At 31.6% G+C, this 22449-nt stretch overlaps 3 protein-coding genes across 5 annotated transcripts in view; all 3 read right to left on the bottom strand.

The window, feature by feature from the left end:
- The window catches only part of LOC116776633 (scavenger receptor class B member 1), a 50168-nt gene extending 41211 nt beyond the window's left edge, over positions 1 to 8957 (bottom strand). Inside the window, exon 1 of the mRNA XM_061525582.1 lies at positions 8723 to 8957. The gene's annotated coding sequence lies outside the window, so the exon portion shown is untranslated. The remainder of the gene's footprint in view (positions 1 to 8722) is intronic.
- A 1219-nt stretch (positions 8958 to 10176) lies between these two features.
- Positions 10177 to 13633, bottom strand: LOC116776596 (zinc finger protein OZF-like). The gene is made up of 4 exons (XM_061525658.1): positions 13282 to 13633; positions 12733 to 12859; positions 12110 to 12196; positions 10177 to 11623 (listed from the first exon to the last, which is right to left on the bottom strand). Exons 1-4 carry the CDS (start codon positions 13525 to 13527, stop codon positions 10860 to 10862), a joined length of 1224 nt encoding a protein of 407 aa, XP_061381642.1. The 5' UTR covers positions 13528 to 13633; the 3' UTR covers positions 10177 to 10859.
- A 1418-nt stretch (positions 13634 to 15051) lies between these two features.
- Positions 15052 to 19122, bottom strand: LOC116776597 (uncharacterized). 3 transcript variants are annotated; one of them, XM_032669824.2, is made up of 6 exons: positions 18835 to 19122; positions 18397 to 18520; positions 17500 to 17787; positions 16084 to 16249; positions 15401 to 15586; positions 15052 to 15323 (listed from the first exon to the last, which is right to left on the bottom strand). In XM_032669824.2, exons 1-6 carry the CDS (start codon positions 18979 to 18981, stop codon positions 15248 to 15250), a joined length of 987 nt encoding a protein of 328 aa, XP_032525715.2. In that variant the 5' UTR covers positions 18982 to 19122; the 3' UTR covers positions 15052 to 15247. The 3 variants fall into 3 exon arrangements, with proteins under 3 accessions (XP_032525715.2, XP_061381646.1, XP_061381647.1); XM_061525662.1 differs by having other exon boundaries at positions 16084 to 16246; XM_061525663.1 differs by lacking the exon at positions 15052 to 15323 and having other exon boundaries at positions 15435 to 15572.
- Between the last annotated feature and the right edge of the window lie 3327 nt (positions 19123 to 22449).

Below are 22449 nucleotides of genomic sequence, written 5' to 3'. Positions count from 1 at the left end.
TACTGGCTTTATAAGGCGACTTTATCTTTTTAATATTTTTGTTAGAAATCTAAATACATATATGTATATATATATAATTGCTTATTATCCATCTTCATTTTTTAAACGTTGTATTATATTTACGTTTCCTAATAGCTCTAACAATGAAAAATTATAAGCTAATCAAATTCAAACACAAAAACAGCGAACAAAGTTATTTAAGATTGTCTTCGTAACGTAATTACCTACGACATCGCATTTCCGACATCAGCGGAGGAAGTTGTCAAGGTTTGCTAATGTTATTACAGCACACACTTATATTTAAAAACAGTATTAGCCGGGAAACAAAAAACTCTATGAATTTTAACGAAAAAAAATTACACTTTATATATACACTAAGAAATATCTTAACATAATGTTATATATATATATATATATATATATATATATATATCGTCTTTTGACGAACTTAGTTAGTTATATATATATATATATATATGTTCGTCAAAAGACTTTCTTGTCGTCTGTCCGTGATCAGGGTTGATGTAAAGGAACCGAAACTTCGGATTTATTTAGATATGAAATAATTAACAACGCAAAGTATCCGAAAAACTTAGTTTCATTTGAATGAGTACACGCGAGTATTTTATATTAAGTAAAATATACAACAGTTAAAAATTTATAAGTATTTTGTTTTTTCAAACATCTCTGATTATTTTATTCCTTCCAATCTTTTTTTCCATCTCCATTGTTACAAACAAATAGTTCGTATCTTTGAAATTATACATATTAGAGAAAATATAAATTGTTTGAAAAATACGTAAATAAATTTTGTAAACGGACGGAAAGTTTGCTTTATCCCAATTTCCATAACTAAGACAAATAATATATTATATTAAACAAAAATCTATATTTTATGCAACAAGGATAAATATTTTAAGGTTATGAATCGTATCTTATAACCGGTAAGACGAAACCGGCCGCAGAACACAATATTCAGGTTGAAATTAGGACAACACTATTGATACAACTTAGTTTTAAATTTAGAACACTACGATATTTATTTGTCTAAATATATTAGACATAATGTCTAGAATTTTTGATGTCCACAAAATGTACTAAAAGCTTGAGCTGTCTCATCTAAAAAAAATAAATATTCTACAATTTATCTAGAAGTGGGACTAGAAGTAAAAATACGAAAGACAGAGGAGCCAAACATTTTATAACAATATAAGAATAAGCAGATTATACGAATATTAGTATGTAATTGGACCGTCTATATTGAGATGAAACCTCTCAGCATTCAATGGATCCGGGTCCATCGTTGCAGGGAGAGGAGCTTCAACAGCGCCTGGGACCTGCGACCCAGGTGTGGGTTTAAGGGGCATAATTTAATACGAGTTATAAAAAACTAAAAGTCCATTAAAAAGAATTCAAAAACCGTATAATTTTTAACCAAGTCAAAGTTTATATGAAGAAGAATGGCATAAAGATATATTAATATAAAATATACATCACACACACACACTGAAACGTCTCTGACACAGACGTAGAATACATGTGTGTGTGTGTGTGTCTATGTGTGTGTCAATGTATGTCAAACAATGACATTTCTATTGTACTATTCAAGTTGGAATAATAAATTAATTATATTGTAGTATCTACAGTAAAATTATATATAGCAAAAACTATAAAAGAAATGAGAAATAATCCTCTGACTCATGCTATTATAATTTAAAACTTATAAATTGTTAACTGTTGGTGATCAGCTGTTACGTAACAAACACGGAACGGACACGTAACAACTGGTTCATTGATACATACATTACGTTAAAAATTACGTTTCGCGTAGTTCTCGTACCATCGGTGCACACGGTAAATATACAGCGTTCTCACCACAACTCTATCGTATAATATATTGAGTATACTCAATAAATACAGTTATTATTTTTACATACATTTATACTCTAACTTTTAACGCTATAACTCACCGTATTGAGTTTTTACGATTCAAACTTGTAATAACAGTAATGAAAACCAAACGTCTTTAAATTTGGCTTCATTGAAGTCACACGCGAAGTATACTAATATTTTTTTTTTTGTAATCACCAGTGGATGGTCCTTGACTGACATTCCACCCGTTGGAAGGTGGATTTGAAGTCGCAGGTAGTGAAAGCCATCTCAATATCAGCCTATTCATTCTTCACTTGAAGCCACCGAAATTACAACTCGCGGGAAACACAGACGTAAGCAAACTATTCCAAATAACTGTTGTTTGATAGTTTATGATAAAGTCTTTTAACGTATCACTGAGAGCTCCGAAGGTGTTGCGCTGATTTGTAGCAATGAACATAGAAATGGATGATTTTTGTTCGGTTCAAATGAATTGTTAAAAAACCCACCAATGTCTAACCGAGGTGAAAGTATCTAACATGTTCATAAAATGAAATTTAATCTAAATAATACTATTAATACTTTAAAGTTAAATAAAAGAGAGATATCTCAGGACACCTTCAAGATATTGATGAGAATTAACTTAATGTCGACTAACGGTGTAAGTCCCAAACCAGTTCCATAATCATCTCACAAGCGAGATCCAAAACATTAGAAGGCTGCACTAAATCAATACATTAAAATAAAACTAATATTCTTTGTATTATACTACGCGTATTTTATTATTTTAAAAGACTACATAATCCCGACGTTTCGGTTATTTTTCAGCAGACGAGATGTGAATAATCCTAAAGGTATTAGTTATATGTAACTGATACTCGCGAAAGTCTTCGATCTCATTAACATTTTAGAATTCAAGATAAAATTAAATAATCTTCGTGAGACTAGATTTGAACCTGCGAATCCAGCTCGCCGGTTCCCGGTCGAAACAACTGAACCATCGCGTCCCTACAGTTCTTTGTATTATGATAATCACTACCTACCGTTTCTGTTGTAATAATTTTGTTCAACATCGCCTCGTCACCGACCACTCGCTGTAACGTAATCCCATATATCCGTATCAAAACATTATTGTAGTAAATGTAAGCCTTATTGTCACAGCTGATAATATAATTTGAATGTTTGTTATTATATTAAATGTGAATCATTTTCGTCCGTATAACACAATATGTTTTGTTGGGCACAAGTGTTGCGCACGTTGATGTCTTTTGTATGGAAGCCTGCGGTATACATATATTTTTCGGACAACCTAACTCTTTATGGTATATTAATTATAAATTTAATTAAATAAGCTTATAAATTTCTTCATGTTAAAAAATATCATGTTTCCATATAAATATGACATAAATTACTTCATAGTTTCTTTGAAGATAACTTGCAACAAGACAGAGTTAACTGAATCATCAGAGTTACCCATATATAGCTGACTATTATAGTCTCGCGCCTCTATTCATTTTATTTGATATAAACAAAGCACCTATTCATGTATCAAAGAAAATACGTCATTGTATACGTGATAAGTAAAAATTTTATTTTATAAGATCTTGATAACTTTATAACAATATACTTATTACAATTGTGTCATAATGTCTATGACACACTATAAAATGTTATACTAACCTGTCCAGTAAATCATATTTTGTAAATAAGCTCACATAACACGAATAAATGTAATGGAAACGAGAAGAACAAGATCATTGGGCGTAAAATATTATTTCCTATAACTCTCTTACAAATTTTTATTGCAAATAATAGCAAAAATATCAATTTATAAATTCAATACGTTAGGACATCGTCGTTAGCCTTGACTTGGGAGATGTTTCACATACACTCCGAATTTGGACATTGATTTGAACATAAAATATTGATTTATTGAAATAGATTGTGGATTTTGTTTAGGGTTCCTCACCCAAGTGGATGAAATTTAGAAGATTTTTTAAGGGTTCCTTCAGCAATGAGTAAGCTATTGATAAGACTCAGTTGTGTGTCCGTTTGTAACCAGACAGTATCTCATGAACCGTGACAGACGATGTAATTTTCATAGATTATGTAATTCTGTTGCCAATTAATACGTTAGCAAACTCTTAAACGAAGATTGATGGTTTGATTTTTATTATAAAACCTTCGTTGTGGAATCCTATTCGCACTTGACCGGTTATATTTAGGTTATGCTGTCTTAATTAATTTTAATATTAAATCAAAATCAGATCTAACTTCTATAATAGTTCCAAAACTATCGGAATCGAAACGATTTTGGAATATTTTTTATAATTAAATAGAAAACAATCAGACAAATAGATTAATCCTCCTATTTAAGATAAGAGAAATGGATTAAGATGACTTATTTTTTTACGTTTTCTAAAACTTCATCACTGATCTTACATTGGCTGTATCCAAAATAATTAAAAAGAAAGTCAGTATTTATGGTACAACAAAAAAGCCCATTTAATATTTTTCTATGGTTACGTGTTATATACATTACAATAACATTATAGAGCTTTAGAGCTACCTAATTTAAACATGTTACATAGGCATATTATACATATAAATTAATTTCTCTAAAATAATCGTCATGTTTTTTTTAATTTTTTTTACTCACTTAAACATTAAAAAAATACAAAATTTTGGTATATATTCAATACCAATGCTTATAAGATTAATTTTTCAATTTAATATATCTAATACTTGACTAAGAATAATATTTATATAATAAAACAACGCTATTTAGTGCAGAACAGAACTAACGTTTTTATTTAAAGTAGTTTTGACGTTAACTAAACCATCACAGATGGCAGCACAAGTTCACAGATAACATTTTAGATATTACTTTTCTACACCCCCACTATATCTAACAATGTTATATTGATAAAAATCAGTATAATGAACAATTATTAACTTTAACATATGTGCTGAACCCCCAACTTATCCAATAAATAATAATGCTTATTAGAGCACAAGCTCTTTGTAAGTAAGTCAGCTGGCATCTCAGCTGATGGTAAATATTTAACATTCACAATATTATTATTTACACATTCTCTAGAAAAATGATAACGTATGTCAATGTGTTTGCTTCTCTTATGAAAGATTGGATTTTGAGTTAACTTTAATGCACTCTGGTTATCATTATATAATTCAATAGTGTACTTCTTATTAGTTATTTCAAACTGTAAATTTCTTAAATTAAAGAAATCTATGTATGGTTTAAAACAGTCTTCAAGAGTATGGTACAAGAGAGTAGAGGAATGTCTTTTAAAAATTGGCTTTGTTAAATCTAAGATAGAACCTTGTATGTTTTTGAAAACACAGGATAAGTTAAAAACTATTGTTACTCTGTATGTCGACGATTTCTTCATTTTTTCAAATGATATTATAGCTACTAAGCACTTAAAAGATGTTTTATCTGACAATTAAACCATACAGGTGAGAAAGTGTCAGTATAGTCCACACCTTGAACTTGTGAAAAACCTTTCGCCACTAAACGCGCACGAAACCGAATGTTATTATCACAATCATATTTTTTACGTAACACCCACTTGCACTTTACAACTCTAACATCTTGAGGAGGATTGCTAATCTCCCATGCATCATTCTCTTTGAAACTTTGTAACTCTTCAGCCATAGCTATTTTCCACTGTTCTTTTTCAGGTCCGGCTAAGGCATCCTGAAGAGACAATCCTGTCACATCATCATATGTGCTCTCACCAGCACAAAAATTTGAACATTTGAACCTGTCTGGTTGCTTCCTCTCTCGTGTAGGTCTTTGAGGTCTAATCTGCGGGATATCTTCAGCTTCAGAATCACTAGGTTTATATGTCTCATCAACCACATCCAGAAATGTGTCCTCTGAGCTATCTGTGTGGTCAGATTCCGAGTTTGGTTCATCTATATTAACTTCTTCTTCCCCCACTGAATCAAAACTCTGAGAGGAAACTTCCATCTGACATTCAGATTTTGATTCCTGCTCTATTATAACCACATCTCTACTAGTCAATATTTTCTTTGTTTCTGGGTTATACAGCCTGTATCCCTTTATGTTTTCTGGATATCCAAGGAGAATGCATTTTTCTGACTTCTTGTCCCATTTCTTGCGCTTCTCTTTAGCTACATGGACCATTGCAGTACTACCGAAGATTCTGATATGGCTTATGTCGGGCTGACAGCCAGTCCATATCTCATACGGTGTCTTATTACCCAATGCTGCAGCCACGCTTCGATTCTGTAGATATACTGCCGTGTTAGTAGCCTCACCCCAGAATTCTTTCCCTAGGTTGGCATCAAAGAGTAAGCATCTTGCCTTTTCAACAATAGTACGATTGAATCGCTCACATAATCCATTTTGCTGCGGTGTGTATAGATTACTTTTTTGGTGTATTATGCCAGCACCTTTTAAATAATTGTCAAACTCTTTATTACAGTATTCTAATCCATTATCACTCCTTAATACTTTGATTGTCTTCTTAGTTTGATTTTCCACCTGGGCTTTGAATTCTTTGAAACACCTCAAAGCCTCATTCTTGTGTTTTAGAAAATAAACAAACACCATTCGACTACAATCATCGACAAACAACAAGAAGTATTTGGATCCTCCTATGGATATATTTTCCATAGGCCCACAGATATCTGTATGGACTATATCTAATAGGTCACTGCTTCTCTGATTGATACTCTTGAAAGGTAACCGACACTGTTTGCCTTCGCAACATGTATCACATGAAGATTTACCAATATCCACTTTTTCATCAAAAGACATACCCTGTACTGCAGTCTTCATCTGATTCAGGTAGTCTTTATTAATGTGTCCTAATCTGCGATGCCATGTAACACCTGATACAACTGATGCAGCCAAATGTTCCTGGTTTTGTAAGTTTACTTTGTACACTCCATTTTCTAGTAATGCTGTTGCTACTAACTTATTATTTTTGTTATATACCGAGCAACTACTATCAGAAAAAGATACCTTGTTTCCTTTGCTTATGAGTTGGCTGACTGATAGCAAGTTAGTCGCCAGACTTGGAACACAATAAACGTCTTCAACCATAATTTCGTAATCAATATCACCAGTTGTAGTTATAATTTTCACATCGCCAGAACACAAAACTGACAACTTTTTACTGTTCGCAACGATAATTTCCTGTTTCTGATCATACGACGCATTCATAACCAAACTTTCATTTGCCGTAAGGTGTACACTGGCTCCAGAGTCAATATACCATGCATTTTTACTGAAATTCCCGCTCAGGAACACAGCACTAAACGCATTAGACTGCATTCGGGGTTTTTCCTTGAAGTTCGACGCGTTATTTTCGTTATTAGTACATTGATTTCTATAATGGCCTTTTTGTTTACATCTGTAACATGTCACGTTTGACTTTGACGTATCGGCAGTGCTACCAACATTGACATTTTTTCTTGACGCCATTTTATTTTTCTTGTACTTAGAATTCGAACGAGCTGCGAACGCGCCGCCAACTTCATCACGTTCCTCTATGGTTGACTCCATGTCTAACAATTTCGATTTGATAGAATCAGCCGTTATGCTAATGCCTGAATGCTCAATTGCCATGATCATCGGTGAAAATCGATCCGGCAATCCTGCTAATAACAATGAGCCTGTCCACTGGTCATTTATTTCAAAACCCGTGCCACTTAATTTTTGAGCCGTGTCAATAATTTGAGTCACGTAGGACGTCATTGAACTGCAGTTTTCCAATCTTATCGAAATTAGATTCCGTAACAGATTTATCCTTCTTGAAAAACCGTTGTCATCGAATAACTGTTGTAGTTTATCCCAGAGTTCTTTCGTTGTTCTTACACTTTTCACATGTACAAACAAAGACGGGTCGATTGTCATAATCAATTTTGCTCGAGTTTTCTCGTCGTCTGCAGCTCCTACTACAGCTCCTTCTGGCTTTACACAATGTTTCATGCCTTCAAGGATTAGGAAATTCTCTGCCGCGAAGCTCCACTCGCTGTAATTTTCCCGCCCGCGTAATTTGGGTACATTTACCAAGTAGTTTGCCGCCATCGTAATTCTGAATAAAATACTTTTATTTCACGAATGTCCAGCCAATCTACACAACACAGTGTAAACGCGTGTCGAAACAGTCTTTTTAACACTCGTACCGTGACGAAATACTTGTTAAAACACTACTTTTCATTAATTTTCTGGGCCCATAACCTATAATAAAACAACGCTATTTAGTGCAGAACAGAACTAACGTTTTTATTTAAAGTAGTTTTGACGTTAACTAAACCATCACAGATGGCAGCACAAGTTCACAGATAACATTTTAGATATTACTTTTCTACAATTTAATAATATATAAAATCTTTTTGAACCAGATGAATGATTAACATTTTGGTCTATGTAGATTAAAATTAAAAAAAAAACCGTTTTGAATGAAAATGTCACTGCGCTCACTTTCAAAATAATTAAAATAAGATCTTTATAAAATACGTTTTATTCATGCGTTATACAAAAATATTAATAATTTAAAACCAATATTGCTTTTAACTGTATGATATATTAATTAATTGATTAAATACACAACAGAAATGAAAACAGAATTCTAGAAAAACTACATAAATCAACTCACATTGTATTATTTAATATTAATTTAAAACGAATTATGAGATCATATGACACCATAAACCTAGTCTGTTAGCATTCGTATAAATACTGATATGAGTCTACGTAATAAATAAAATCACATTCCACACAACACAGCTGGCAAATAAAGATGGCCGTATAACGTGTTCTTATGTTAAACAAAATGAAATGGCGTCTTACCAATGACCGAGTTATCCAGGCGTTTATTTGAAATCAAATATGCAGCACGTATATTTATTTAATATTAAACACAGCACAGGAATTTTCGTACACAAGATATTACAAAAATGTTGACAGCCGTCAAATGTTCCCGCCACTTGTAAATCGGCTAAGTCGTTTTATTTTATAATTGGGACCTTTTAATGTCGCGATTCACGCGCGACATGCGTTCCGCCGCTCGACTGACTAACTGCTTGACCACTTTCGAATCTTGCGCTAGTATAATACAACATACAATTAGCTCCAGAAAGCGTGTCAATATTTTATATCTTCAACAATAGAGTTCAAAATCCCATGCGATGTCAATTAGAAGCGGTAAACGTCTGGATATGTCTTTTAAAATAACATACGTTGTGTCGACATGTAAAGACTCTTATGGGAACGTCATAAAGGAGGTTTTACTCTAATCTTACTACAAGTTCCATAATGATTCCAAGAATTTCTTAACGTTAGTTATGTATGTAAGAATTATACGCGAATCTTATTGCCAATCTAGGGAAAGATATTATGTTGTAAGTAGGTAATAACTCAAATGTCAACAATTTCATATATGAGAAAAAACTCAATAAACAGACAAATTGGCCGAAGATTAATGTGAATTCAATGAGAAATTATGAAACTTTCGATGCAAATTAAATTAGATATCTCGATTTTAGTAATAACGGGTGTAATTACTTAAAGTCATGCGAAAATCCAATTCATAATGTTGAGGGTAGAAATTGAATTTGAGAGTCAAAATTATCATTAAATTATTTTACCATTGCTGTAACTGGCCCGTCTCATTCTACTTCCTTTCTAGATCTAATACTTTTTGTTACGCTCATGACGTGAAACACTCATTTTTTAATTATTATTTTTTACCGGAAATGTCTAGTGATGTAGCCCTTTATTCTAAACGAAACACAGATATCTTATATGACGATTTCTTCCCTTTTTCTAAATGTTGAGTTCTGGAGTGACTATTGAGTACCTACTTGATAACACTACAACCGTTTTTTTTTTCTTCTATTAACATTGCTCTAATTTGTCTATAGGCACAGCCGCGGAAATAGTTAAATGTTACAAGTGGCGCCCTCCGTGCTGTACTAATTATATTACAAATCTGGAACTGTATCTCGTACATAAGCGTGATTAGAAAAAAGGTTTTATTATAAAAAGTCTTTACTGTGTTTCGACTTATTTTGGGTTACTAAGAACTTTAAATAAAATATCAGTAGATTTTCGTCGAATAATTAAAAATTTTAATTAAATTGAATCAATCTTTTCTTATAAGCTTATTGTTTGAAAAATAAATTAAATAATATCATGGGCAGGTAAATAGTATGACATTAAAAAAAAGGTTATAGAACCTTCTTTTAAAAAAAGATACTGGTTAGAATATATATGTTAAATTGTTTAATAAAGAAACAAAAACCTCAATTTCAAAGGAATCTTATTTAAGAATAATCGCTTCTCGCAATCACAAAAATGTTGCAGCTTGCTTAATAAGACCATTCAAATTTACATCATTTTGTACACATTTAATACTACATTATTCCTTCCTTATACAACTTTTAAATAATTTAAATTAAACAACCGAAAAAATAAATATTTTATTCATGTAACACAATATATATAAACGACTGACAAAAGTCTATTATTTTATAAATAAAAATTTACACAAATAACATATCAGCACATTTTAGAAGTATGTATTCAATAGTTTAATTGTATATACATTTATGTCACGAAAAATAGTGAGTAGTAAAAGAGACGAAACTTCTCAGCATTCCTTGGATCCACCGAGCGGGTGCCGGGTCCGACGGCAACTTAAATGTTGTGAATTCCGAGACATGATTTCGTTGTAGGCATATTAAAATTGTATAAAAAATACATTCAAAACAATGACCAGTTTCATGATATTAAAAATACTTGTTATTTAAAAACAATATAAAAAAATAAAGACATTTTTCTCTCAACCTTAAGCTAACAAATAATAACTTACGAATTAACATTTCAAGAATCGATGTTCTTCTTAATCGAAGACACTTCCAATTCTTCGTTAAACACTTTTTTACTTTTATCACTGAGGTTATGATTCTCGGAACATTTGGATCCATCACGACTTTTTCTCTTTACCATGCATTTTGACATGCCGCTGTAAATTTGTTTTATCAGAAAAAATGGCGTCGCATTTTTTACATACGATGTTTTCGTTATGTTGATTTTCGTTGTGTCGTTTGAGAGAGAAACGTGTAAAGAAATCCTTTTCGCAGTAACTACATCTGTACGGCTTAACACCGACGTGAGAGCGCATATGCGCCGTAAAAACATGCCGCTCGTTGAAAACAGTACTGCAAACCTTACAAACGTATTTCCCGCCAAATTTTTTGACATTGTCATGTTTTTGTTTATGCTTCACCAGATAGGTCGAACATATAAAACCTTCATCGCAAACATCACATTTATACGGCCGTTCGCCGCTGTGAAGACGGAAATGTATTTTTAAATTCTTATTCGCCGCGAATTTTTTTGGACACAGTGTACACGTGTATAACTTCAGTTTCTGATGGACGGCCTGTAAATGAACGTTTAAATTTGTCTTATCGTGAAATGAATATCCACATATCTCGCATATGAATCTTTTATTTATCCCCATGTGCCATCCTATGTGTTTTAACAAGGAGTTCTTATGTAGAAACTCCTTGTGACACATGTCACAAATGAAGACAGATTTCTTTTGATGCTGTCTGTGCCTGTGGTTCAACATCTTTTGCATTGATATAAAACTTTTTTTACATATCTGACATTCAAAGCATTGGTGATCCTTTATTTTTGTGTTTCTTTTATCTTTCTTACGTTCCTTATAAGATATATTTGACTCTGTAAAGTTATTTAAAAACAAACATTAATTCCTTTCATTGCCTCTACTAAATTGTACATAAAACTTAGGCAAACAAAATTGAGAAACCATCAATAAACAAAATCATTTTGTACATAAAAGTTTTTATGGTCGAATAGATAGTTTTTTCGTCATACATTTTATAAAGTCAAGACAGAAATACATTTAATAATGTACGAGTATATACGCTTAAATAAAAACTAATATTTTCAGATTTACTACGCTTTTTTTACTATTTTAACTGCATCCCGACGTTTCGCTTGCTTTGCAGTAAGCGTGATCACGGGCGGACGACACGAAAATATTAGTTTTATTTAAATGAATTCTCGCAAGTCTTGGATATCGTTATATTAAATACTTTATGAGAAATATGACCGAATACACGTACATACACTTTAAAACAACTTCCATAGTATTTAAACAAGTTTGTGATATAATTGTCAACATTCATGTAAATTTCTACTCACTTCCGGAAACTTCATTTTTCTCACAGCATTCCCCCGGTTCATGTTTCACCGTCTCCAATTCATTTACCTTGTAATTGAAGTTGTTCTCTATAAGAAAAAAAAAACACTTTAAATATTACTATACATTTATATTAATTCTTATAAAATGTTTATAATATTAAAAATTCTTTGACCCGAGCTGGTTTTGATCGTGTAGTCTAGAATATTGAGTTCCGGACTCTTTTCCGACTAAGCTATTGCACATCAATTCCAGACCAATTAAACATTCCATTTATTTAACAACTTGGTTTTCATTTCTACGTTTTTTCTATAAAAAATCCTAATCAATATTCTCCAATGTTGCAGCAAAGAGATGTATAGTAAAGCTAAACAAGCCGCCACATAGGAAGTTGATATTGATGGTGGCAACAAATTATTAATTTAATACAAACTCATTGGATTGTAATTAATGCATACATTACTTGCACCTTGCATGTTAATATAGGTATATATATGCATGCATGCATTAAATAAACATAGCGTTAAATATTTTATTAGCAACAATTATAATTAGTGACATATTATCGCTCCTGTAAACCATTGAGGAATATTGTATGTATATATATATATATGTCATAACTTACTTTGACAACACTCTATAAACTTGGCTTCACATTTCTGCACTTGTTTCTTGAACTGGTTCGCAGCTTCCAGCTGAATAATACAGGTGTCACATATTGTATACTGAACAGTTACAGGTGGAGTCCGGAGCTGAAATTATGTTGTATTTGTTTTTATTATCAAGAAATTGATTATTCACCTTTAACTATCTTAATAACTATTATTTGGTGCGGACAGACGCCAGAACCTGGCTATGAATTTGTATGGGAAAATTAATGACAGAGATATATTGGCATTTTATTTATTAACTAATGTTGATATTTGAATGAAGATTTATGAATGAAAAACTGGAATTGGTATGTATTTAGTACCACTATACGACTCGTAAAAGGGATAGTATCTTTGTACTTGAAACTAATAGCACAAAACTATTACTATAAATTGAACAAAAAAAAATATGAAAAATATATATTTTTATTCAGTTTACTTTGACTAAATGAACGATGTAACATGGCTGAGTAGTTACATTATATATTATTTAAAAAAATTGTGCTCTAAATTCTTGTACGTACTGTTAAACCGAATGTCTCGTTTAGCATTTCTGAATACATTTCCGTAATTTGATTATTTTCATATAATCTGGTAATATCTTTAAGCATATCATAAGTATGACAACAACGACACACAGCCTTAAACTCCGATATTTCAGACATTTTTACAAATAAATTATAAGATGTTTGTTTATTTATAAATAAGAGTTTTTTTTTTATGTTGTCACGAGCAGTGACAGCTTGGTGGTTTTGACAGATGACGGCCATGAGACAATAATGTGAATTTAATTATTACTTCTGTTACATATCCGCAATAGGTTTTATTATAATACTTTTTATTTAATAGTGTTAAATTTTATTTATGATATATTCCGTTATCTAATGCCATATTGCAATAAATATATTTAATTTGACCGAAAACCGATTTTTTCATACATTTTCACTTTCGTCGCTGCTTAAAAAAACTAAACCATACTTTTTCACAATTAAATGCGAAGGATAATCAATAATTTATTAAGTTAGTGTCTTGACATAGAAACTAATTGCAAAGTCGTTATCTCCAACGTAACATGTTTGGTTCCATGCTGAACAGAATTTTCAAAACTTGCGAAAAAATAATATTATTCAATTATGTGAATGTTATAGTAAAGACTGTCATCATAAAATCAGTGTTACTATTCAAGAAATTGTTGAATCTAGTATGTACATATATCTTAGTTGGATTTTTTTTCTGTCTTACTTACCCTGTTTTTTTTTCGGTTTCGTAGATTTACGAAATGAAATGTATTTTTGGTTTTACTGACCCTGATTAACTTTATCTTATTCAGTGCCATTCCCGAGATTACATTTTCAGGATAAATGCATGTTTATCAACACAGTTTCAGTTACAACAATAATGACTAATGTAGAAAAATATTTCTGTTAGATTTTTCAAGGAAGTGATTTATTCATAATTTTGGCGAGACGATATTTTGGAACGCTGCATTAACTGCAGTTTGTGATCTACACTGCTTTACCTTATTTAAGGGACTTAAATAAAAAAAAAAAGTCCTCAAATTATGATACATAAAAACTAACTGCTAAATGAAACTAATATTTTCGAATACTACTCGTTACTTAATTTTCAGCAACCGAACCGTCGCGTACTAATCCGAAGACATTAGTTTCCTTTAACGAATACCCGCGAAAGTCCTCGACCTCGTAACCGCTACATCAGTAATAATATTACTTCACATATCTATAACACCCGCGTCTATCATGTCTGAAGTCCCCTTGAGACACCACACCCGCTATCATCTGCATATCTGACCAGCGTCTGTGCCCACTCATTAGATGCATGTAAATTCAACGTTGGTCAGGAATAGGACTGTTGATGAAATATCGATATTGAAATATGAATATCGACGGTCGATATTTTTTTTGAAATAAGTTTTCATTTTTAAATTTTTCTCATCAATTCAACGATTGAAATTGAAATTATATCAACATATATAAACTTTATCTCGTGTACTTTATTTGCACTGTATTATAGCTTTCCTCTCTTCTTCTTAAAACGTGTTGTAATTTTGTATTAGCAAAAAAACTATAACCTAAAACGTATTATTTACTCACTGTTGTTACTTATCACCCTACTTAACCTGCCAGCGTTAATAGCTTTAGCATCTAGGACTGTTGATAAAATATCGATATATCGAGAATCCGATATTAAAAAAAATATCAACAGCCCTAGTCAGTAACGAAATATAAAGTTATCTGAAATGAAAAATAAAAACATTTTTTTTACTATTTCTTTTATTCAAACGTCTATTTTGTTTCGTGTAGCTCAAACAAAAAAAAAAAGTCTTTAAGATTAGACCATACAGCTCAAATGAGACGAAACCTCTCAGCATTCCATGGATTCACCGTCCGGGTGCCGGGTCCATGTTGCAGGGAGAGGAGCTTCAACAGTGCCTGGGACTTGCGACCCATGGTTTGTTGATGGACTGGCCTAACTTCTAGATGAAGAAGTGCTGGCTGCAGCATCTATATCTTGATCACTTCGCTTCAGCTGCACCTCCCTTGCACTGAATAAGAAAATGCAGATAAGACCCTAAGTGCCTTTAATTTCTATAGTTTTGTACGTAAAGAGATCTTTAATTACATTTTTTTTCTCTGTCGGTATTCTCGCATACGTTGCGCTGCGGTCTTCGGCTGTTTTTTTGATGACCCACTAACCCCTTTCTTTTTATCCCTCCAACGACGTGTTGAAACCCTAGACTTTGCCATTTTTTCTACAGTCCTTACTCCAGAGGACCCAAAAACTTGACTGTTTTCTGGTGGACCGGCACTGTGATTATTTTTTGTGGCAATTAAATTATAAATACAATTTCATGCAATAATACCTTTTTATGACTTTGATGAAACAAATGTAAGTAACACGAGGACGAAATAACAGCGAGTTTTAGGGAGACAAGAATTTCACATCGAATAAAACATCAATGAGGATAGCATAAAAAAAGACTTTATATATATATTTATTTATATTTAAGAAATTTGTACACTGTAAATAACCTGTCCGTAAGACATCCTGTCTTAGGATCTAAGGAGGTTATGAAATTGTCGGACTCATTATAGGTTATTACTATCTTGGAGTTAGCGACAAGCTAGTTAGAACAATTAGCTTATATAACAGTCGGACCGAGTGAGATTGTTATTGTCAGGTTAGGTCCTGAGGTCAAACCCTAGGGTTCAAGAAATGGGACGCAGCTTAGGGACTATGGCGGAGCAAAAAATACAAAATGTGCTGGGAAGGCTACGGAGGTCAGTCTGCTATGAGGCACTCACCTACTCGATTCACTCTCACGATCAGTTGATTTCGTATCAAAAGTTAAAAAACCTTCCCTCGAACATGTTGTCACACACATTTTGTGGTTCACGCATTTCTCAAACACAATCCCATCGCGCGATTTCTTCATAGCCGACGGCCCCGGCGAGACGATGTCGTCGCCTGCTATAATTAGTAATCAATCGCCCAAAAAATTCATAGACAGTTAATTTACAATATTTAGGAAGAGAATTTATAATCTGTAAGAGCGGAAACTGGCCGTAATTCTAGCAAAAACACAAAAAAAATTAATGAGATATACCTACATATAGTGAGTGTACCATCTTCGCTTATAAATTTTTAAATATCAAGTATATTTACGTGTTCCATGTGATAAAAAAATTTGCGACTCAGATTAAAAAAAAGGAATAATATTGATTTAAAAAAAAAGGAATAATGTTGATTTAATTAAAAAAAGGAATAATGTTGATTTAAAAAAAAATGCAATAATGTTAATTTAAAAAAAAATAAAAAAAAATGTTTATTAAAAAAAAAATGGAATAATGTTGATTTGAAAAAATAACAATGGAATAATGTTTATTTTTTTTTTATTGTGGCTACATGTTACGGTTTATTTCATTATAAAATAAACGTTCCTGATGCTGAGAACAGACGAACGCTACAATACAAAAATAATTAGTAACTATACATAAATATATTTTTATAACAACATTTAGTTAACGATTAAAATATATTTTTTTGCAAAACTATGCACATATACACCCTAGCCAAAGAACCGTATTAAATTTATTTTATAGTTAAGTTCATACATAAATACGTTCTTACACTTTTAATGTCTCTTCATTCATGATTCGGACATTTTGGTAAAAGTGATATATCCAAAATTATCAAAAAAAAAATATAAACGTATGCGTGTGTGTGTGTGTGTTTGTGTAAAAACCTGCACATGTGTTAGCGTTTAAGACGAGGCTGCTTGTGACCTGATTTGTTTAAGAGTATCAAACTGCTCTGTATTATAAAACTACTATTTATTTCGACTGGTTTAACGTTAAGACATTTTGTCGCCATTTTATTTTATTACTATTTTAACACATAAAAAAAAAACTCTCGACAATAGTATATACGGTGGCCAAGGGATTATTAATCAATCATAATATTTTTCTACTACAGACCCCAAATTACATATTCAAAAAATATGAACTAGTAAATAATTAAGTTAATTTTAACTATATTATGTGAAATTGTAAAAGTTTCAATATTAGACAAATTAAATAAAGAAAAAAATATATATATTTGAATTTGTAATAGCTTCAAATAAGAATAAATAAAAATAAGCAAATTGTCCAAACATAAATATAATAAAACAGATTAAATCATAATTTTATATATATATATACATCTATGTATGTACTCACCTTTAGTTTTTTGAAAATTATCACCATTTCCCACATCCCAGACAGTTCTGTCATCAATGGGATATAAAAATTCGTTCTTCACTATATCAATATCACCCTCGCTATTTTCATTCACAAATTCATCATCGATTCTGCCATCGCTCAAAGACTTCACTTCATTCACTTCTACTTCATTCCTGGCTTCAAAATCACTGTCACGGTCGCTCCCACTTAATCTACTCGCCGTTTCGTCATTTAATATCTCCCAATCATTTTCTGTTTCCACTTTAATATTTTTACAATACTGCACTGTGAATAAAAACAATATTTTTATAGTTTGCGTGTTTTATTTATAGTTATTAAAATATAAAAGCTACGGACGCAGAGATTGTATTTTTTTAATATTATAACACTTTATTCCCACTAAAAATTAAATTAGATGAATGGATTGTTTAAGTTTTGTGTGTCTGTGTGACTGTTGTATGTCTGTGTGAGTGTTGTGTGTCTGTGTGAGTGTTGTGTATCTGTGTGACTGTTGTGTGTCTGTGTGACTGTTGTGTGTCTGTGTGACTGTTGTGTGTCTGTGTGAGTGTTGTGTGTCTGCGCGAGTGTTGTGTGTCTGTGTGAGTGATTTGTTTGATACTTGAGTGCCGTTGGTAGTATATTCTATTAGACACATATTAAATCTATATAACTCAGTTATGAAATTATTGAATACACTGTGGCCTGTCCGATAAAAATTTATGATTTTTATTAGCATTTTTAGAATTTATTTATTTCAAGAGCAATAACTCTAAAGTATTATAAATTAAAAAACACATCTTATATATTCTGAAAATATAATCTAATAAAAAAATTGCCAAATTGTCTTTGGTAGTAAATTTTTTTTCTTTATAAATCTACTAATAGCAAGTTTACCATAAATCAGGTTGAACTTTTCCTCGCAAGCTTGTACTTGGTGCTTAAATTTGGTTGAATCCCGGAGTCTGACAACACAATCATCACATATATTGCAGCCAGCTTCAAGTGTCTCCGGACTTAACTAGAAATTATACGAACAAAAAAAAACCCTATATTTTGCTTTAGAAATTTAAAGTAATATTTTAAGAACAAATGATCTTTAATGTTCCTTTAAATATAAAAAAATATACAACGATATTTATAAATAAGCCAAAACTTATTGACAGTTAAACATGGTTTAAAGAATAATTTCCAACAGTAATCTCTGCATTGAAAAAATTAAGTTTTAATATTTCGCTGTAAGCTGATTTAAGATAATAATTCTTTACAAAATAGCGTCTCTATTATTGAAGTCTAAAGAGTTTTTATACAAAATTTAATCTTTCAACAACTTACTTGCAAGCCAAATGTCTCCGTAAGCATGTTGCAGTACATTTCTATCTTTCCTCTGAACCCATACGATTCTTTAAGAGATTTAAAACTTCCATCTAAATGACAACAGCGACAAAGCCCTTTAAATCTCGACAAAACGTTCTCCGACATGTTTTTTAGAACAGTAATAATTTTTTTACTATCCAAGTAATATTTGTATTTTCTTGGGCTTTTGAGAATTATATTGAAAATATTTGCGAACACTCTCTGTTTTTAAATCAAAATAGTAAACAGTTTTACACTAGTGTCAAATGTCAGTATGACGTAGCCAGTGTATAAAATATTTATATATAGGGACCACACTTTTAATTTAGGGATGAGAAACGATTCTCGATTCCGATTCTTTTTTCAGAAATTACGATTCTCAGAAATTATTGATCAATTTCCAGAATTGATTATTTTCAATAATCGTTTCTAAAATTTTTTGTAAATAATAATTTTATAGATTTTAATTTTAATAAATAAAACTAGTTTAATTAGGTAAAAAGTACAATTAAATGCAAATTATAGAATCGATTCTAATAACTGGAAATCGAGTCTAGATAATCGAGTTTTTTGACCACAGAATCGATTCTCGAGTAGAATCGGAATCGATTTTCCATCCCTCATTTAATTTGAACCAAACCATTAAATTCCCGAACGCACCCGAAGTGATGACATTTGGTTTGTTCACTATTACGCGGGAAAGTATTTTGTCGACACGACTTTAGTGTCTGTAAATTGAATTTAACTCGTTTAAGGTGTTTTGGTTTAAGATAATAATTAGTTTGTTCTAGTGAAGGTTTTATTTATATAAAAGACTTATGATTTACAGTCGAGTAGGCTCTGAAGAATTAGGAGAAAATTGTCATTTGTTGCCTCTTATTTTAGCAGGAGGTTTTAATGTTAATTTCGCGTCCCAAAGTGGACAATTTTTGGTAAAAGTTTTACAAGGTAAATTAGAACTACGAATGAATAATAACCAAAATGAGTCTACCGCAAGACATGGAACAACTATTGATGCGGTTTTCTCTACATATCTTTCTAATCTTCATTCGAAAACATATGTAGGTATTTTATTTCTCATATCATATGGCCATTGTTTCGGTCTTACATTCAAGTAATTACTGATGTACTAATAAGCCATAATGAATTCAAATATTTGTCTAAAATTAATATGTTTATATATATATATGATAATTTAGACAAAAATCGTGCATCTTTACTGGTTTTCCTGGATCTAGCAAAGGCTTTTGATACAGTTAATCATAAAATGTTACTTGATAAATTGTGGCGCAAAGAAATCAGAGGTCTACCTCATAAATTGATTGTTAATTGTCTATCAGGTAGAGAACAATGTGTTAAATTGAATAATTGTACTAGTGATTATAGAATTGTAAAAATTGGTGTTCCCCAAGGGACCATCTTGGGACCTCTTCTCTTTATTATGTACATAAATGATATTTTTAATATTCTGCCTGCTAATGCTCTTGTATCATATGCTGATGACACAGTAGTTCTGTGTAGTGGATCTAATTGGTTAGTAGTATCTGATTGTTTGTCTGATTGGTTGAATACGCTAGATCAATGGTTAAAAGTAAATCAGTTAACGCTAAATGTTGATAAATCGACATTTATTACTTTTGGTTGTTACACTGACAGTGTGCCTACAAATTTTCATTTGTACATTAAAGATAGAGAGTTGAAAAGAGTTGAATGTTGTAAATATCTGGGAGTAGTTTTTGATTGTAACATGAAATGGAACAAACATATTGCAGAACTAATGAAAAAAACTCAATTACTTTACCTTCCTCTTTTACAAATTAAGTAATTGGATAAACACATCATCACTGAAAATCATTTATCATGGTCTATTTGAAAGTGTTATAAACTATGGAATTATAGCATGGGGGGGGGGGTGCATATGATAACACATTAAAACCTATTGTAAATCTACAAAATAAAACGTTATGCAAATTGACAAATTCTGAAAATATGTTAGGACCATTGAAGATTAAACAATCTTTCGTTGTACAAGCCTTAACTTATTATTTTAGTGAATGTAAAACTTTGTACTCTGATAGGGTAATCAATACAAGAGCTAGACAGTTAACATTACCAAAAATTAATAGAACAATAAGTACTGAAAGTGCAATTTGTGTTGCAATTAAATATTTTAATTTACTTCCTAATAATCTGAAAGAGCTAAATTATAATAAATGGTTAAGAAAACATATTGTGAGGTGGATAAGATCAATAATACTTTAATTCATAATAAATAGTATTTATGTAAAAATTTTGTAAAATAATCTTAATATGCTCTGTACACTACTTACTTAGTTAATTTAATATTATGTATTAATTTTTATAAATGTATTATATTTTTCTGGTGTCTATGCACAGGTGCTTATTGCACCTCTATAGAATGCTTTACCAGAAATAAATAGATAAATAAATAAAAAAATAAAAATAAAATATACATGTCTGTATTATACACATATATATGGATATATATTACATATAGATGGAGCGAAAGAAGTTTTACTTCAATCGTGTGGTCTAAAGGACACTGGTTTTTAATTTTTAATAAAATAATAAACACATGTGAGTTATTAAAAATAGAAGTCCAAGATTAAAAATCATTTTAAGGCAAATACGAAAAACTTGAAGTTTATTTTTAAGCGTTATAGCCGGTTGTCGGCGTGGCTCTGCCTCCTAAAACTACGTTTAATTAAAGACGATATATTGATTAACTATATATCAAAATTGTTAATTTTCTAATGTAAAAAATTAACAACACGCTATTATACCACCATCTACTGTAAACGCGGTTTTGAAGCTCGTCTCCCTGCAACGCGATGGACCCGCCACCAGCACGGTGAATCCGTGGAATGATGAGAGGTTTCGTCTCATTTCAGCTGTGTGGTCTAGACTTAAAGACTTTCTTGATTGAGCTAGACGAAACAAAGTAGGCGTATAAATAATAGAAATATTATATTTCGTTTCTGACCAACGTTGAATTTACATGCATCTAATGAGTGGGCACAGACGCTGGTCAGATATGCAGTTGATAACGGGTGTGGTGTCTCAAGGGGACTTCAGACATATGATAGACGCGGGTGTTATAGATATGTGAAGTAATATTATTACTGATGTAGCGGTTATGAGGTCGAGGACTTTCTCGAGTATTCGTTTAAAGGAAACTAATGTCTTCGGATTAGTACGCGACGGTTCGGTTGCTGCAAATTAAGTAACGAGTTGTATTCGAAAATATTATTTTCATTTTGATGTAGCAGTTAGTTTTTATGTATCAAAGGCGGCAAACGAGTAAAGGGCCTACTTGATGAAGGTAGTCATTGTCGCCCATGGACATCTGCAACATGAGGGATGTTGCGGATGCTTTGCCGACCTTGATTGGGGGAGAGGGAGAGGACAGGGTGAGGAAAGGAAAAGGGCAGGGTCGAGTTACAAAAGTTCAAAGGTTTTCAGCCACTGTCACTCGTCCTATAAAACGAAGTTCGCTTCCAAGATAACAAGATAATAATTGTAAGCAAATCTTACTCACACTCACTACAATATTTCCTATAAGATTTCTCCTAT

This window comes from Danaus plexippus, chromosome 30, assembly GCF_018135715.1.
Source record: "Danaus plexippus chromosome 30, MEX_DaPlex, whole genome shotgun sequence".
NCBI classification, from domain to species: Eukaryota; Metazoa; Arthropoda; class Insecta; order Lepidoptera; family Nymphalidae; genus Danaus; species Danaus plexippus.
Note: the sequence above shows the minus strand (reverse complement) of the source record. Positions and strands in the feature narration are given on the sequence as shown.

Excerpts from the sequence above, each read along its gene's own strand:
- LOC116776597 (XM_032669824.2), bottom strand. The coding sequence starts at position 18,981 with ATGTCGGAGAACGTTTTGTCGAGATTTAAAGGGCTTTGTCGCTGTTGT. Across the intron at positions 18,521-18,834 it reads CGGAGACATTTGGCTTGCAA|TTAAGTCCGGAGACACTTGA; the intron begins GTAAGTTGTTGA and ends TATAATTTCTAG. Across the intron at positions 15,587-16,083 it reads CGTGAGAGTGAATCGAGTAG|TGCCGGTCCACCAGAAAACA; the intron begins GTGAGTGCCTCA and ends AAATAATCACAG.
- LOC116776596 (XM_061525658.1), bottom strand. The coding sequence starts at position 13,527 with ATGGCCGTCATCTGTCAAAACCACCAAGCTGTCACTGCTCGTGACAAC. Across the intron at positions 12,860-13,281 it reads ACGAGACATTCGGTTTAACA|CTCCGGACTCCACCTGTAAC; the intron begins GTACGTACAAGA and ends ACATAATTTCAG. Across the intron at positions 11,624-12,109 it reads GAAAAATGAAGTTTCCGGAA|AGTCAAATATATCTTATAAG; the intron begins GTGAGTAGAAAT and ends ATAACTTTACAG.